We start from the raw sequence: 17,405 nt of genomic DNA on the forward strand, positions 1-17,405 counted from the left end.
TGAAGACTGGCGCCGGTGTTGTCCTAGCCAAACAACAGCAAGACTATGATCTCGTCATTACTTATGCCGGCTGCCTAGCAAAATTAATTATTAGTACATCACTGAATGTGAGTGTTTGGCGCTTGCTCTGGCTGTTGTCAATTTTCGCTGTGTCCTGTTCAATCGGCACTTCACAGCTCTGACCAGCCATCGTGCTTTTTTCTGGCTTTCTTCACTAAAAAAAAAAAACGCCATGGGCCGACTTGGCCGTCGAGTTTTGCATCTGCAAGAGTACAAGTCTGGGCATCTGGACCGCTGCTGGTCTCTTCACCCTGTGGTGCCGCCTGATTGCAGTGAGACTGACGGTTTTTCCTTTTTCTTCCCCATTTCAGAATTTGTCAGCATTGTCCACGAACATGCTATGATCTCTGGTTATGATTGTTGATTTCAGACCTCGACTCGGCAAACCAGAATTCCTCCCCACAAGCATTTCATTTGTGTGAGAGCACCCTATTGCCGCAATATCTACTCCGATGGGTCTGCTTTTTTGGCCCCAATGGCTCCACTCGGGCGTCTTGAAAGAATTACCTGCCAACCCTCGGCCATCTTGGTGTGTCGTGTACGTTTGGCCTGGTGTGCAGCTGTTTTGTAGGCCTGGTTTGTTGCCTCCATTGACATTCGCCCGAACCTTGATATCGCATTGTTCTTTACCTGCTGGTACCTTTTTGACGTTCTGGTATGCTATAACGAGTCCATTAGCCATAACTTGAGCTAGCAATTTTGCAGATTTTCTTCAAGAGGGTATCCTTCATCATGGTACTCCATGACAATTATTTACCGATCGAGGCCGCTAGTTTCTGCTACAAGCCGTCAGTGGTATCCTCTGCTCGTGTTCCAGCTGACACAAACTCATCACAGCCTCTCATTCGTCGACTCCATCGACCGAACGCCTCGGCCGAACATTGATCGATATGGTTTTTGAGGGTTTAACGTCCCAAAGCGACTCGGGCTATGAGGGACGCCGTAGTGAAGGGCTCCGGAAATTTCGACCACCTGGGGTTCTTTAATGTGCACTGACATCGCACTGTACACGGGCCTCTAGAATTTCGCCTCCATCGAAATTCGACCGCCACGGCCGGGATCGAACCCGCGTCTTTCAGGCCAGCAGCCGGGCGCCATAACCACTCAGCCACCGCGGCAGCCACATTGATCGATATGCTCTGGTACGTACGGCCTTTGCAAAAGTAAAGCGCCGAGGGGTTTGTTTCTAAGCAGGGTTGTGGGGTGCCTGCAGGATTTACTGAAGTCCTAAATTTTGCAGGGCTTCTTATCTCCATGGCACTGGAACTCTAGCGATGCATAATGAGCCACACAGCATGGGCCCAGAAGCAGACTCCCAAGGATCTTTACTTTTGGCAAAGGCCTGAGCTCACCACAGTTATTGGGAAGTTGCTATTCCTCGTGTCAGGCTCTCCTACAGTTCTTTCCGCCGTTACACCACTGTCTTTTTGCTGTCTTATCCTTTGTTCACCAGGCACCCTATATTGTCCTAGGGCCTGGATAATTGATACTGCCTGCTGGCGCCTCAACCACACAGTATGCACGAGATGTCAGTGCATGCAAGTGGAGTTCACGTGCCAATTTTCCTGTGCCCGCCTCTCCTCGTCACAAATCAATGAGCAGCCAATTTGACTGCTAGCATCGAGAAGTCCACGTATTTCCAGGTTAGCTCGTCCTCCTGTGGTGTCCATTTCTCTGGCTCGGATTCGCTAAAAACTATTCTCCCCGTACGTTGACCATTCCCGCGTTCTCCATCAGGTGACTGATATCACCTGCAAGATTGCCCTGCTCAATTTTCTGACATCGTTCAACCGCTTAGCGACAGATGCTGTTGATGCTGTTCCGCTCAAGCATTACCACACAGGTGACACGCTTCCAGCTAAGCACCAGGAATGGGGTCGTGTCACGATGTGGTGCAGACAAATAGGAAGACGAATAGCGGTTCATGTGCTAGACGTCTCTTCCCGCTAGCTGTGCAGTTATGTACATCTGTCATTTGTGAGCACTATGCTATACTATTTTCACTAATAGGTTTTTCTTGTGATGCTTCAGTCAAATACCTTTCATATGTTATAGTTAAGAGCAGCTTCCACAGCCAAGAAGGGCATCAAAATGAGGTGGTGGGGGGGTGCACTAGAAGTCTACCGTATAGGGTGACGTTTACCCTAGTGACGCCACTGCTTATGCTTGAAAAGTTAAGGTCCCTAGCCACATGGGAATAAGTGGCAATTAGAGATCTGATGCATGTGCTACAGCAGCCGATTATGCAAAAATAAAACACATAACTATGCCACATAAAGATTATGGTGGTCACACTGTGCGCAGCTGTCGGAGAAGACAAGTCTCCATGCCAGTTGCACACAGGCGTCACTTGTACGCAACCCGTGTCCCCCAATCCGTGGAGCAACCCGTTGCAACCACGAAGGGTTCGGGCGAAATAGGCAGAGGCAGAGCTCGTGAGAAACTATCTATTAGCGGCAGCAGAAAATAAAAAGCACTTCGTGCCGGAAGAATGTTCAATCCGGGAAAAGAACAAAGACAGAAGGCTTACCATGGCCGTCCGTCATCGCAGGACTCACGGGTAGGAGTGGGCACAAGGGGGCAGGCGAAGTGGATTCCTCGGCGGTCCGTGGCGCGAGTTCCCTTCCCGCACAATTGGCACCTTTTTTTAATGCCTGCCAATTACATCTCGGGGTGGCAATCGTTCGCTCTCCCCTGAGCAGTGTTTGCCTCCTTTCCCCTTATGTGAGCGGCCAGAGTGCCCCTGCGGCGTCGCGGTGCCATCCAGGAATGGGAGGAGAAGCAGGCTCCAGGTGGCTTGCGCGGTTTGCCTTGTGGCGTTCGCATGCTCCCCGCTGGCTGGTGGAGGAAATGGGGTATGCGTGTATCCCACAAGATGTCGTGAAATTTGTGCAGAGAAATGTGAGGGCAAAATGGCAGACTTCTTGGGATAATGAAGTAAACAGTAGACTACTCCTAGTGAACTGTTCATCGAAAAATGGTAATATTGTAGTCATCAAGAATTCTTCATTGAAGGAATTTCATGCCTAATATTGGACACGCAGCTTCATGCTCGCAAAAAAAGATAACCTACATGCAAACTGTGTGCAGAGCTAATCACCACAAGCCTAATTTCATGTTTGAAATTCGAGAAACCATGGAAAATGCATTTCTCGCAATTTTGTGTTGAACGCGTCCCATTCCATCCAAGCTTACCCTTAAGACAAAATGCACTTGTCAAAATTTCCTTTGTTGTTTCATTCTTAAAAGAAGCAATGTTTCTAAACAGGTTATAGCTTTCTAAAAAACTTTTTAACTCCCTCCTGTCAAAAAAACGTTTTAAACCTTGTGTTTGGTGCATGAGGCCTTAGTTGCCTATGTGCTATAAAGTACAAAACATATTTTACCCATTATAAAATTTTTACCCCCCCCCCCCCCCCCCCTTGATATTTCATCTCTCCACAAGCTTATTTTTGACTCCGCAGGGGGGGGGGGGGCGTCTGCTACATGCAGACATCGGTGAGTGGCAACACCACGGGTTCCTGAGCATCCGCAGGGACATCCCCTCAGGGGGATGATGGTGAGCAGTGCATCACCACGGACCCGAGCACCCGCGCTTAGCCGTGCGTGGCGTTGCTCTTTCTAAGGAAAAGGGGATCCTGGTGGTTGAGCTGATGCCGAGCCTTTGGACCTTTAAGGCCCCTTGGCGGAGGCAACACACCACTTTGGCCCCCGCTTCCTGTAGACGGCACCTCCAGCCTCACCCGACCGGGGGAAATCAGCAGTCGCCTTTTCCTATCCTCCCCTATATATTTCACTTTACAATCTCTTTCTTACAACTCTCCTGTTTCCTCCTCTTTTCTCAGTTTTTTCACTTTTCATTAGCTGCTAGGGTTAACCTAGTGTGCTGTAACTACCCTGAGTTGCCCATATTTGGTTATAGCAGTGGTGTACAGCTGTCGTGGGCAGGACTTCTTCAGTGGTAAGTGGCTGGCACCACAGGCGAACAATGCAATTTTAAAAGCATGGCTCCCCCTCCCACACAAACTAATTTTGCTCCAAAAAGAGTGCGGACCGACGTTATAGAATTCCTTCAAAAGCAAAAGAAACTTCCCAAGATACCACGTGGTACACACTAAAGTAGCAGACAAGCAAGTGATAATCATCTCTCCCTTCATTGTTTCCAAATTTCTGGCTGACGGATTAGGCCTTGGTTATAAGGGGACGAAGCTGGCCAACGGCGACTTACTTCTCCAGATCCGATACAAAGTTCAATTTTTTAAGCTCTCGGATATAGAAACCTTTGGAGACATACCTGTTTCCATAACTGCCCATAGGTCCCTCAATGCTGTCAAAGCGTCATTTCCGAACATGATTTCCTCACTTGACTGAACAAGAAATGTTCAAGGGCCTCAAAGACCAGAATGTTACCGATGTCCATCGTATAAAAATCCGTAAAGACGACAAAGAAGTATGGGCAAAACACTTAGTCCTGACATTTGCCTCCAGCCAACTCCCCGAATCCTTTGAAGCAGGGTATATGAAAATAACTGTAATACCATTACATCACAAAACCTCGACGATGCTTCAAGTGTCAAAGATTCGCCCGTGGCTCCCAGAGCTGTCGCGGCCAAACTTGTGCCAAATGTGTATGCAATGAACACCAATCTGATGTCTGCAACGCGGTGCCAGTGTGTGCAAACTGAAGGGACCACCCCGCGTACTCAAGGGTATGCCCATCCTGGAAGAAAGAGAAAGACATAACTATTAAAACTAAGGAAAACATCACATTTCAAGAAGCCCGAAAACGATTTGCACAGACACAGGGAATGTTCTTATTCACAGCTAAAACAAACTTCGCCGATGTGGGGTGACTGGGCAGGGCACCGCTTCAGGCCTCATACAGTGAGCCTGAGGCAGGGCCATCCGCGCCCCAGGCAGATGCAGCAAATGCTGCCCTGCCACCTCTAACAAAGGGTTCGTCGGCTTCTCGGTCGGCAGCCCTCAAGGCTTCTCCCAATCGGGAGAGGCCTACAACTTGTGCACCCGCAGGTACACTACGGTCCTGCAGTGCCTCTAGGGAGGTGATGGACATAACACCAAGTTTGCCCCCGCTTCAGTGGAGGCGTAGCTCTCTTGAGCGAAGAAGAAAAAACCCCAACAGGGGGCCCAAATAGTCAGCAGACTTAATTTTTTAACTACGCCTTCAAAAGCTCATTTAACGTGGCATTTTTAATCCACCGGAATTGTTGTGGATTTTTAAAAAACTGCAGCGATATAGAAGATATTTTGAACTTGCTTTCTCCAGTCGCTCTCTGTCTACAAAAGACCAACTTAGGACCTCTTCAAAAAAATATTTTAAAAAGGTATAATTGCGGTGTGATCGAAAGCAAGCGAGTAGGTTGTCTGGAGGGGCTGCTGTTGTGGTCCAGAGCGGTTTTGCAACTCATGAAATAATTCTTAACACCAAATATGAAGCGTTAGCAGTCGCCGTACTTCATTTTAAAACAATAACAATATGCCCAATATGCCTCCAACCGCATCTGTCCGTAACACTACATGACTTAGAAGCACTTTTTAAACAGCTGCCGGAGCCATATCTTGTAGTGGGGGATTTTAATGCACTCTCCTTTTTTTTGGGGTAGTGAAGAAACGGACACCAGAGGCCGTATTTTAGATTTTATTCTCTGCAGTAATGTGTGCCTACTAAATATGGGTAGGCACACGTACTGCTCTCCGAGCACTGGAAAGATGAGCTGCCTGGATTTATATTTTAGTTTGCCATCTGTTTTCACCGATTTTAAGTGGGATGCTATAGATAACCCGTACGGAAGTGATCATTTGCCTGTTAATATCAGCCTATCATCCTGACCATCAATTATTCTGACCAAACCTCGCCGCTGACTGGGCACTTTTTCAAGAAAAAGCGAGTCTGGAGAAAATTTTTTCAGATGATTGCGGTATAGGTGCTAAAACCTTTGTCCGTAAAGTTTCGAGACTGATTTAGAGGTGGCAGAACCCGTGCACTGCGTAGCCTAGTGGTTAGTGAACTCACTTCACATGCTGAAGACCAGGGTTCAATTCCCTTTGGACGAACAATTTGTTTCTTAATTTTTTTTATTTTATTTTAAATCAGTTTGCTTTAGTGCAAACAAGCCATGGTAGCTAAAAAAAGCAAACTGAAAATGAAGTTTGTGCAGCGCCATCTTGCTGCTGCCGTGGACTTCACCTTGTCAAAATATAATGGCCGGAATCTCCGTGCCACGCAGCGCCAATTTTTAATGCGCGTTTAGAGCATTCCCGACGTTACTCTCCAAGCTCCGATCTGTGCTTTTAGCAGATGAGTCGGACAAACACTCCCTTCAAACAGTGCTGGGAATTGTTTCGTTCAGCTTGACGTCTGCGAGCTGCACAGAGTGCGTCATGCAGACGTGCGCTGTCACTTTAGAATGACAGCCTGTGGGGCGAGTTGGTGTATGACTGAAAAAAATCCTGTGACTTGAGAAACTTGGTAGTTCTTCAAATGGTTGTGCTATGAGCCTACCCTGAAAACTTCATTCAGATATCTCAGGAAACAAAAAGGCTAGTATTCAAGGGTAGCCTCCCCCCTTAATGCTCTAAAAAAGAAAGCCTCCGGATCCTTGAACATACTTAAAGTACTTTCTCGAAAACGCTGGGGTTCTGATAGGACATGCCTTTTACAAATTTATCGGCCTGTTGTTCACTCGACCTTAGATTATGGACGTATAGTTTATGGGTCAGCGATACCATCGTGTCTTAAACTGCATAATTTTGGTTTGTGTCTTTCCATTGGTGCATACAGGACATCACCCATAAGCAGTCTTCGTACTGAAACTAACGAACTATCACAGACAGGAGAAGCATGCTCACATGCTCATACATTCTAAAAATCCGTTCACTGCAGAAGCATCTATGTGACCCCATCGCTACAAAGTGCCCATCTAGAACGCTTTTTAACAAAAACCACAAGCTACCAGGCCACTGCTCTTGCAATTTGAAGATATTTGCGAGGATATTAGCATGCTGGATACATTACCTGGTTTTGCACAAAGACGAGACCCACTACCTCCATGGTACAATTTCCCTGCTATCTGTGATTTCACTCTTACACACTTCTGGACGAAACAAACTCCACAACAACATATATTACAAGAATTCCTTGCCCTCGAAGAAAAATAGTGATTTTACGGAATTTTATACTGATGGATCAAAAACACATGGTTACATAGGAAGCGCAGTGGTGCGAGGGAATTCGGAGGAAACAGTACGACTTCCGCAGTGCGCATCTATCTTCACTGTGGAATGCTGTGCAGTATGTGTGGCCATAGAAAAAATACTAAGCAAGTACCTCAAAAACGCTATTATTTACACAGACTCCTTAAGTGTACTTACAGCTCTGCATTCTAAAAACGCAGTCACCCCTCTGCTTGGTGATATTATACACAGCATAGTAACTACCACAGCTCAATGACAAAATATAAGTGCGCTGTGTCCCAAGTCATGTCGGAATAAAAGGCAACGACAGAGCAGATTTGTGCGCTGCTCAAGCCCGTGGCAAGGAAATAAAAAAAGTGAATATACTCTTTAAGGATTGCATGAGCATAGTACAACGGAAATTAAGGAAAAAATGGCAGACAGCTTGGAACAGTAAAGTAAATAACAAAATGCACTTGGCAAAGCCAGTTCTAAATCAATAGAAGTCATGCTTGCACCAGGAATGTTTCACTGAAGTTATTTTATGTCTCCGTTTACGCTGCAACACATCACACACAACTTTCTATCGACGAAACAAGACTAACCTGCTTGTGGAAAATGTGGAGATCAGCTAATAGTTAATCACAGTTTACACTCATGCACAAAACTTGAAAAACTTAGGAAAAAAAACATTTTACTCAGTTTTATAATGAACATATTCCTTTACACCCAATCTTGCTTTTCGGTGAAGATGCAGTTGTTGGCACGACTTGTATTTTTAGCTTTTTAAGAGAAGCAGGTTTTCTCAGCGAACTGAATCTTTACCCACTGATTCGCTTCATTTTTTGATACACCTCAGCCACCTTCTCATTCCTGAGAAGGCTGAGGTTTTGTTTTTACTGGTTTGGAGGCTCCACACATTTGCCCAGCCAAGGATGCCTGCTGAGATTACCCGACCTTCTTTTAAAGCTCTTAATATTAGCCATTCATAAAATCTTTCTTTTGGTTTTACGCCCCCTACTCCACCGATAATATTTCTAAAAACGTCTGCAGAAGACAATTTTCCTTACCTTGAGTTTGGTGCATAATGGCCTGAGTTGTCCATGTGCCATAAAACCCAACACAAGTAGCTTATTTTGAACAGCTGTCATTAGTTCTTTGTCATTCTTGGACTATATAACCAGGTTGGTTTTTATAGTTTGTGTGTCTAAAACATTACACTTCTCATTTTCTTTTCTGTTGCTTGCTGGACTGCTTTGAACATTAGCCTTTTTGTTACCCTCCATGTTTTAGTCCCATAGGCAACTTCTGCAGGATACATGAGTTTGATTCTTTCCTTTTCATGTACATGGCAGGCTGTTCATAATTTGGGATTGAGCCAACTGGATATTCTCCACCAATTTCATTTTTGTGGTTATCTGTCATGATTACCTTGCCCTACATAGATGTACAGTCTTTCTCAAAAGTTGAGCCCAGGTGGGTTTGCTTCTGGGTCTCACCTTGTGGTTTGTTATGCAACAACAGCGTTCCAAAGTCTCTTGAAGGTAAGAGGAACTCTGGTCCGCCCCTTTCCGAAGGCAAGGACTTGCACGGATGTGCCAGAAACCCTGCTAAGCTCTAAACTTTTGACAAAGGCTGTGCTTCCCACCTGCTTAGTGAGGCAAACACCTAAGTGTAAAAACACAGCTTTCAAGGCAATAATGTTCTTAATGCTAATAATATCGTTATCTCTAGGTGTGATAAAATTCTTTTTTTTTTTTTTTCCAGTTGAACGTGCAAAACAGGAGGCTGACCGCTTGCATGAAGCTGGTGACCACGAGGCATCATACAAGATGCTGTTACACCACAAGGAATGCGGTGATCCAGATCTGTTATGGCGCCTTGCACGTGTCACATTCAAGAGATGTGAACTAGCCCCTAAGGCAGAGAAGGAGGCTGGCCTGGCAGAGGGCATAGCTTATCTTGACAAGGCTGTTCAGTGTGGAGGTGAAGACCTTGGCCCTGTTCACAAGGTATGTGTCGCAGTACTTCCTAGTGAGAAGTTCTCATGGCTTGTACCTAGTTCCAATTTCTAATTCTCTGAGTACCTCGTGGAAACCCCCAATTTCTGAATTCGCAGGTGTTTCTGTCCGAGGCCTCTGGCAGGTGGCCCACCTGCCACGGTTGGCAGCTGGCAGCCTACCCACCAGGTTGTGGGCAACCTGTCAGCAGGCTTTATGGTCAACTATGCAAAACACTTTATTCGGTCGTTCCAGCGACGGTGGCGGCGCCACGCGGCCTCTTCTTGAAGCGGCGAGCCAGTGATTGCTCTGCGCGGCGCGTGCTATCGCAGTGGTTTGCAGCATAGATACGCGTCAAAAATGAGCATATTCTGTTATTCTACAATGTGCGCACATACCAAACGGCAGACATGTTGTTTCTGCCAGCTCGTAAAGCGTTCAAAAAGCAGTGATTAAGTGCCTTCTGCAGGTTGGTAACGAGTTTCAGCCCAATGACCCGTCTCAGCAGCGTACTCTGTTGGCACCACGACACCATGTCGTCAATGCATTCCTATTTGGTGTTTTGCTCATGCGGCCAACGTAGCGTATTACAGCTGTATGAAAGCAGTGCAGTGCTTAAACACTTCGCTGATATGAAGTATATTGGTTATATTTTAAGGCGGGCATTTGCAGATTTTTCATCAAGCTTCAGTCCCTTCTGGTCCAGATTAAACACGGCTTTCTGGCCACAACGTGATCGCTAAATAGCGATATGAATGGCAAGAACTTCACAATTATACCTTCATTTCTTGAATATAATGTGCAATGCGGATGAATAACCAGAAATGCTTCTTGGCACTGTCGTCTGCTCACTCGGTCAAAGCGTTTTTTCCCGCTAGTCGAAAACAATTTTGAGCGCTAATTTAGACTGCATTATAAAGCTAGAACAACCCCCTGGCTGCCGCTTCAAACAACAGCTGCATTGCCTATTCTATTGCCGCATATATGTGACCAACGTACGCTGCAGATGGACTATAGTAGGACAAAATTAAGTCTGCAGTAAAGCTCCGCCCACATTATGAAAAACCGAACAGAATTTCTTCGTGAGAAAATGTAGACCACTGGTAAAACTTTTCTGTTCACCTAAACAAGCAGCCAATCACGAGTCGAAATGGTAGGCTCAACGATTTCGACCTTTCTGGATTGTTTGATGCAGCCCAACATTAAAAGGGTGATTTTGATCTCTGTTGTAATTGGTAAGTGCAGTTATATTACGCCGCGGACCGTGGCCAGTGTTACCAACTGCTGATTTTCTTTTCAATTGTGTCAGCGCGCAATCAATACACATACCGTATTTATGCGGGTAAGGCCGCACTGGTGTAGGCACCAAATATAGGGTCAGACTGTCTGGGTTATTGAAGTAGTTTCTTTCCGTTCTCGGGTGAGTGCCGAACGAACAAGAAAGTGAATGCGCAAAAAATCACAGTTCAAAGTGTTTGTCGCACTTTACTAAGCTGAGTTCGCAAGTTTCAATGAAGTTATTTCGGCACTTACGAACTGTGGGTTCCATGCTCATATCGATAAAAATTTATATCGAGCCTGCAATGCAGCCAAACTCAAGCATAGGATCTTATTAATAATTAAAAATCATTTACTGCTGCTTATCTATACTCTAAAAATCACACTAAAGGTGCCACAACGTGAAGAAGCCTCTTTGCTTCTATAAAGACGCATGCTATGGCATCGGCGCCATCACCGCCTCGTCTGCCATGTCGCACTGCCGCCGTGCCACCTATAGGAGCTGGAATGACTGAATAGCAAAACACACTATGGCTGTGAGTGGGTTTTGGACCCCTCAGTGGTGGTAACTGATCAGCTGCGCTGGTCACTTCATTACACCACTACATCATTGCCTCGGCCAAATTTCCTGCTTGTTTAACTGCCAGTCTCTCGCTCTATGCTGTGGATGTTGTCGTCTTCATCAACTTCCATCTTTGCGCAATGAATCCAGAAGATGCCGCTATCGCATTGCCCTTTTATACTGAGCCTTGAACCGAAACCGAAGTGTAAAGCGCAGTGCAAGTGCACCTAGTTTGAATTTGGCCTAACCTTGCTAAATCATCTAATTTTTTATCGGTAAATGACTGTGCTGCATTGCTTGAATAAAGCGACCACACCAGCAAAGCTGTAAAGCCGTGACAGTTAGGATAGGGCGCCATTCGTATTTGTTTTTTAGTGCATTAGCACTTAAACTCGCACTCAGCGATTTCGCCGATCTTTGTCTGAAGCCTGTGTGACATTCTGGCGGCCCACTTAGGTCATGTAGCCTTGTGACATCATCACAACCTGCCAACTGGATTGTGAGCGAGCTGGATTGTGAATGGAAGTCTGGAAGCGAATAGGGCAGAGAATGGGAAATGAAAAAAAAAAAAGCATTACTTTGAGAGTTTTATTCAATTGGGGTTTGTTATATCCTTGTCAGACCTCACATACATTTTAATGCACATATGTATTTTACAGAATTAAAGAAAAAAGCATCACTCCTACAGCCTAAATGACATTGGAATTCAGAGAGTCCTGACTGTGCTCCCACGTAGCAAGCTTTTCAACAAGTGGGGGCGGTAGGGGCGCTCTGAGTAGCCAACCAAGTTGGTTGATTTGTGTAAACCAGATTTCTGCTCTCAGCGGCCAAACGGCTCTCAAGTCTCTGTGATGCTGTTTCTTGGGATATCTTGTAATTTTCATTTTAATACACATTCTCTTGTGCACATATTTAACTAAATATACGCCATAAAACATTGTTGCATGTTTATGTAGGCCTAGAGGCCCGTAGCAGATAGCATGGAAAAAAATCACAAGTGAAGAACTGCTGCCATATTTTGTATGTACATTGACCAGACCACCGAGGCTTCATATATGTATACAGGTTAATGCTGACAGGCCGAACGTTTGCTTGGGCCCGACGAGGATATTAACACCTAATTTTGGTGGGATGTTTTCTCCTGTGCAGTGATACACCAAAGATGACTCTACATGGATCACCATGTGGTATTCGCTTACTATCGCTAGTTAATTTATAATTGAATTTTTCTCTCGTGCTGTTTTGGTTTTGCTTTGTGACGTCAAAATTGTGTTTACGTCACATGAGGCATGCAAAAACTGGAATATAATCTTTGTTTCTTTATTGGTTGTCATTCCAGCTATTGAGGGAGGCTGGGTTTAGCATTGTAGTGCATTAAAATGGTGAAGCAGCAATTCTAGTGCAATTTTTTCATGCCTTGCGTGACCTAAACCTAAACATTTGGCATTTGAGATCGAAACAGCATGAGAGAGAAATGCGATTATAAATTTTAGTTGTCGTAGGCGAATACCCTATGGTAATTCGTGTGACTAATGCCTTACGCATCATCACAAAGTAGAGAACACGCACCCAAAAATTCGGTGTCTATACTCCTTTAATAAATGCGTGTGTGCTGTACTGCTACATAGCAATTCTTGTTTTTGGAAGGCTACTTTTCTTTTTTCTCTTACTATTTTTTGGTTTGTACTTTTCTTGCAGTGGTATAGCATCCTGATAGGTTCCAAAAAGGACCATCCAACAACCAAAGAGAGAATCCATGATGGCTTCCTAATCAAGAAGCATGTTCAGGCAAGTCAGCAGTATATATTTTTATCAGACACTCCTTTTAGAGCTATAAGCTGTGGAAAGGACTATTTTTCAATATTTGCTTTCTTGTATTCAGAAGTTTTACTTTTGTTTTTGCAGAGAGCAATAGAATTGATGCCACAAGACCCACTGAATTATTATGTTCTGGGAAATTGGTGAGAAATGTTACTCTATTCTGCTACTTTTTGCTTGTTGTATGGGGACATTTTGACTGCATCACCACTTTTTGGCCATTTTAATGCGAGAGAATTACTTGGCTCATTGTGCAAAAGCCCTGCAGTAATCAGAAACCCATGGCGGAAACGTGGCACATAAGTGATGTCATCACCCCTCCTGGCGCAGTAGGCCCCCTCTGCCAGGTAACTCAAAGTGCAATTTAGGTGTCCACTGACCCAGGAGCCAGTTATGCTCCTTTCCTTTCTTCAAAAATCAAGGGAGCCTAAACTTTCCACTGGTTTTGAGAAAAGGAAAGGCACATAACTGCCTCTGTTTGTAGGTGGATGCCATGACCTACTTACAGGGGGATTGAGGTGTGCACTGATCCAGTGAGCCTTTTACACTTCAAACCTGTGGCTGCCAGCATCTCCAGTACCTACCTCCAAATGTGATTGAGGTGTCCACTCACTCAGGGAGCCAGTTATGTGCCTTTCCTTTCCTTAAAATTAATGGAGTCTAAACCTTCCGCTGGTTTTGAGAAAAGGAAGGTGCATAATTGCTTGGGTTTGTAGGTGGACACCACTGCCTATCTACAGGGCAATTAAGGTGTGCACTGACCCAGTGAGCCAGTTACACTTGCTCTCGCATTTATACATCACAAGACTTGCTTAGGTGCCTCTATAATTTTTTTTTGGAATTGTCTGTTAATATCGACTGTCAATCAGTTAATATGCTTACATTAGGTGTTTGTCTAAAATACTTAATTTCATTACAGAACCACAGAATTTGTTACGAATTTTGTGTGTGGATCTCCATATTTATTTAATAGTGTTCAAGTTAAAGGCTGTTACTTTCACCCAGCTTTGGGTAGTGGCTTTGCATCCTAGCATATTTGTATGTAGGCAAAGCATATACTATAGGCTTTTTAGAATTTACCCTAGGTACTAAATGCGGTACCAATAATATTGCCTCAATCTTCATACATAGTGAAGAAAAGGTTGTGCCCATGGACGGGGCGCAGCAGTCAGCAGTATTGCAAGGGGGGGGCTTATGTTCATAGCACAGTGTATACGAGCGCATTTTGCCATGTACAAATCTCTGCCTCTGATAGAAAATGAAGTTGTTTTCAAATAACAATGGTCATGGTTGTTCCGTGACTCTGTTTTCGATGTTTCCACTTTCCACACCACCCTGCAACAACCACTATCTTCACAGGCCCCCAACCTGCCTGCAAAACATTCTCACAAGGCAGAGTTACCCCACTGACTGTGCAGACTCTCACGTTTACACTTTCCCACGGTCAGCAAACAGAAACCCCACTGGCATGCATCATTTGGACTCGTGTCTTCTGCAATGAATGCGTGTTGAGGCAATGGGCCGAGACCTCAATGACCACGTCTTGAGAAACGAATGCTGCAACCCAGTCAACATACACGGGAAACATCACACCTACACCTTTTCAGAAATTCTACACTTATGGCACGAAACAGGGGCCACCTGCTCCCCCTCTCCCTACAAAGCTCTCTTAAGGCTAGATGCCTCCACATGGCATATGCTGCAAACTGAGGGGTTGTAATCGGGGAAATAAATAGTTTCTTTCCGCTTAACCGCGGCTGACTCAAGTTCAAAACCACCGGGCCCCACCCCGTGATCGCGTACGCTACCAAGCGCATGCAAATCACAGTGGGCCTTGCTATGAAGGGAACAAAGGAACGACACATTCGCTGACACAAACATTCGTTTATTGCTACAACAACAAAAAAGTAAGCTAGCAACAAAATACGCTAATGAATCAAGGTCGTCCGACTCACCAGCATGGTCACGAGCGAATTTTCGCCCGCGCTAGGACAAGGGATACTCAGAGGCTGAACGGGACGAGATACGGGAGCATGTCTCCCCGCCACTTCCTCACCCCTCTGGCGAAGAGCGGAACCGCGTGGGAAACGTCCGCTCGCGCCGACGATCCCAGCCGAAGAGAGTGATGCTGTAACCTTTGTCCCGCACGTGCGCAAGAAGTCTCTGTGGTGCCCTCCCCTGTTAGTTACGGTAACTAACCAGGGAATGTGCCCCTCCCTTGAGGCGATGCTGTTGCTGCAGGGTGCATTGCGGGAAAGCCTACAAAGGGGAGGGACTCAGGGCAGGTGCCCACATCCCCCCAACCTTAAATGGACCCACGTGCCTGTATGTACATGCTACGGAGGAGTCCCCTGGCCTTCATGCACTTGAGGCAGGTCTTGCAACGGAGGTCACGGCGACAGCATCCACGTATACTTCCGCGGTGTTCCGAAAGCGGCGTGAAGGTCTCTGCTGGGACGACTCGCATGGCCCGTGGACTCCGTGTCCGCAGGCCCGCAAACAGAACGCCAGTTGAAAACTGCAGGCCAGGTTTCTGCAGTAGTCGCCAGGGCAACAGCAGCCGGAGGTGACTGCTGACTGGTCTCGCCACAGCTACCCCGGATGGATGCGGCGAACAGGATACAGGCCGCTCCATTGCAGCAGATGGCAGCGAGATGATGTGCATTGGACAGCAAGCCTGGGTGGCTCCACCGGATCTGCAAAATTGCCGAAACGCTCTTGGCGTGCCTTTAACCTAGGTCACGGGAGGGGGAACGGCATCCGCAAGGGCCTTGTGGCACAATGCCTAACTCGCTAGCAAAATGTGTCGGTTGGCTGTGCAAACGCAAAGTTCGAGTGAACAAAGCCCCTTCTTGAGTTGATCGAAACTCCTCAGTTCGTGCGAGGTTAAAAAAAACCGAGTCGGCAGCAAAGTGCACTCCTCCCAACACCACGGTTGTTCGGTGGTCGTGCCTCTTCTGACGTGGTGCAGGCAGCTCCGAAAAGCATTAGGCCTGGCTACCACTGACAATGATCGTGAACAAAAACAGACACCCAAAACGGGTTACGTGCGCACAGCCGTGAGGAGACATCAGCTTTGTGGGGTGGTCCTACCCCGCTCACTGCACGAAGCAGCTTCTGAGCGGTCGGCGCCCACCGTATCGGACGGTGTTGGAGCGCCCGGTGCCGAGCTCCAATACCAGCTAGCTCGTAGCGGCACCCATGGCCCCAGGCCACCCGGCTGCCAGAGCTCCAACTCCCAGAGTCGAAAAAGAGATAGCAGAGAAAAATATATACAGAAAACTCGGACCACCCACGCAGGTTCCGTACTGTGTCGCTTCGGGCTCGGCAACTCCGCTGGCGCTAGGCCTTGCGCTCCCTTGATGTGGACCAAGTGGTCCTCGTGCAGAAAGTCCAGGGAAAACTTTACCAAAAATGTGATGAGCATGGCGAAAAGTTCAAACGTGCAGTGCAATACACCTCGCACTCAAGAAAGCATGCCGCAGGTCCTAGTGATCAAAATTCACACTAGGCCTAGCACTTGCCAAGTCTGGACAAAGAGCGTTCCTTGCACCGAACAGACAGTCATCCAATGTTCCAAGAGCAGGCCCCACGTTGGGCTGCCAGATGTGGGGTATTTAATTGGGGAGATAAATACATTCTGCCCGCTTTACCGCGGCTGACACAGTTCAAAATCGCCAGACCCCACCCTGTGATCACGTACGCTACCGTGTGCACGCTGACCACAGCGGGACTTGCTCTGCGGGAACAAAGGAACGACACACTGGCTGACACAAACAGGTATTTATTGCTGCATCTACAATAACGCCAGTTAGCAACAAGAATAATGAATCGAGGCTGGACGGGACAAGATGCGGGAGCATGTCTCCCCGCCACTTCATTGCCTCGCTCTCGAAGAGCGGAGCCGCGTGCAAAACGTCCGCTCGCGCCGACGATCCTAGCCGGAGAGAGAGATGCTGTAAGCTGCGTCCCGCACGCGCGCAAACAGTCTCTGTGGCGTCCTTCCTTGTTAGTTATGGTAACTAACCAGTGAATGCGCCCCTCCCTTGAGGCGATGCTGTTGCCGCAGGGTGCATTTCGGGAAAGCCTACAAAGAGGACTCGGGGCAGGTCCCCACAAAACCAACTCCAACCTCAACATCCACCTCCTCTTTTTCCATCCTTTCAATCCCACCCGCCCCCAGAGGGGCATCTGCATTATGCAGACGGTGAGTTGCAACACCATGGTTTCCCAGGCATCCGCAGGGACATCCCTGCACGGGATGATGGTGAGCAGTACGCCACCATGGACCCGAGCACCTGCGCTTAGCCATGTGTGGCTCAGTTATGCGTGGCTCAGCCATGTCAAGGGAAAATTGGATCCAGGTGGTTGAGTCGATGCTGAGCGTTTGGACCTGTAATGTCCCTTGGCAGAGGCAACACACCACTTTGGCTCCAGCTTCCTGTAGACGGCACCTCCGGCCTGACCCAACCGGGAGAAATTGGCAGTCACCT

At 46.8% G+C, this 17,405-nt stretch overlaps 1 protein-coding gene across 2 annotated transcripts in view; it reads left to right on the forward strand.

The window, feature by feature from the left end:
* LOC144113910 (regulator of microtubule dynamics protein 1-like) overlaps positions 1-17,405 on the forward strand; it is a 60,518-nt gene that overhangs the window by 9,056 nt on the left and 34,057 nt on the right. For both annotated transcript variants that reach the window (XR_013310909.1, XM_077647296.1), the window contains exons 3-4: positions 9,022-9,266; positions 12,793-13,055. Coding sequence is in view for 1 of the 2 variants with exons in the window: in XM_077647296.1 (XP_077503422.1) it covers positions 9,022-9,266; positions 12,793-13,055 (508 nt within the window). In the remaining variant the exon portion in view is untranslated. The remainder of the gene's footprint in view (positions 1-9,021; positions 9,267-12,792; positions 13,056-17,405) is intronic.

This window comes from Amblyomma americanum, chromosome 1 (assembly GCF_052857255.1).
Source record: "Amblyomma americanum isolate KBUSLIRL-KWMA chromosome 1, ASM5285725v1, whole genome shotgun sequence".
In the NCBI taxonomy this organism is placed as follows: Eukaryota; Metazoa; Arthropoda; class Arachnida; order Ixodida; family Ixodidae; genus Amblyomma; species Amblyomma americanum.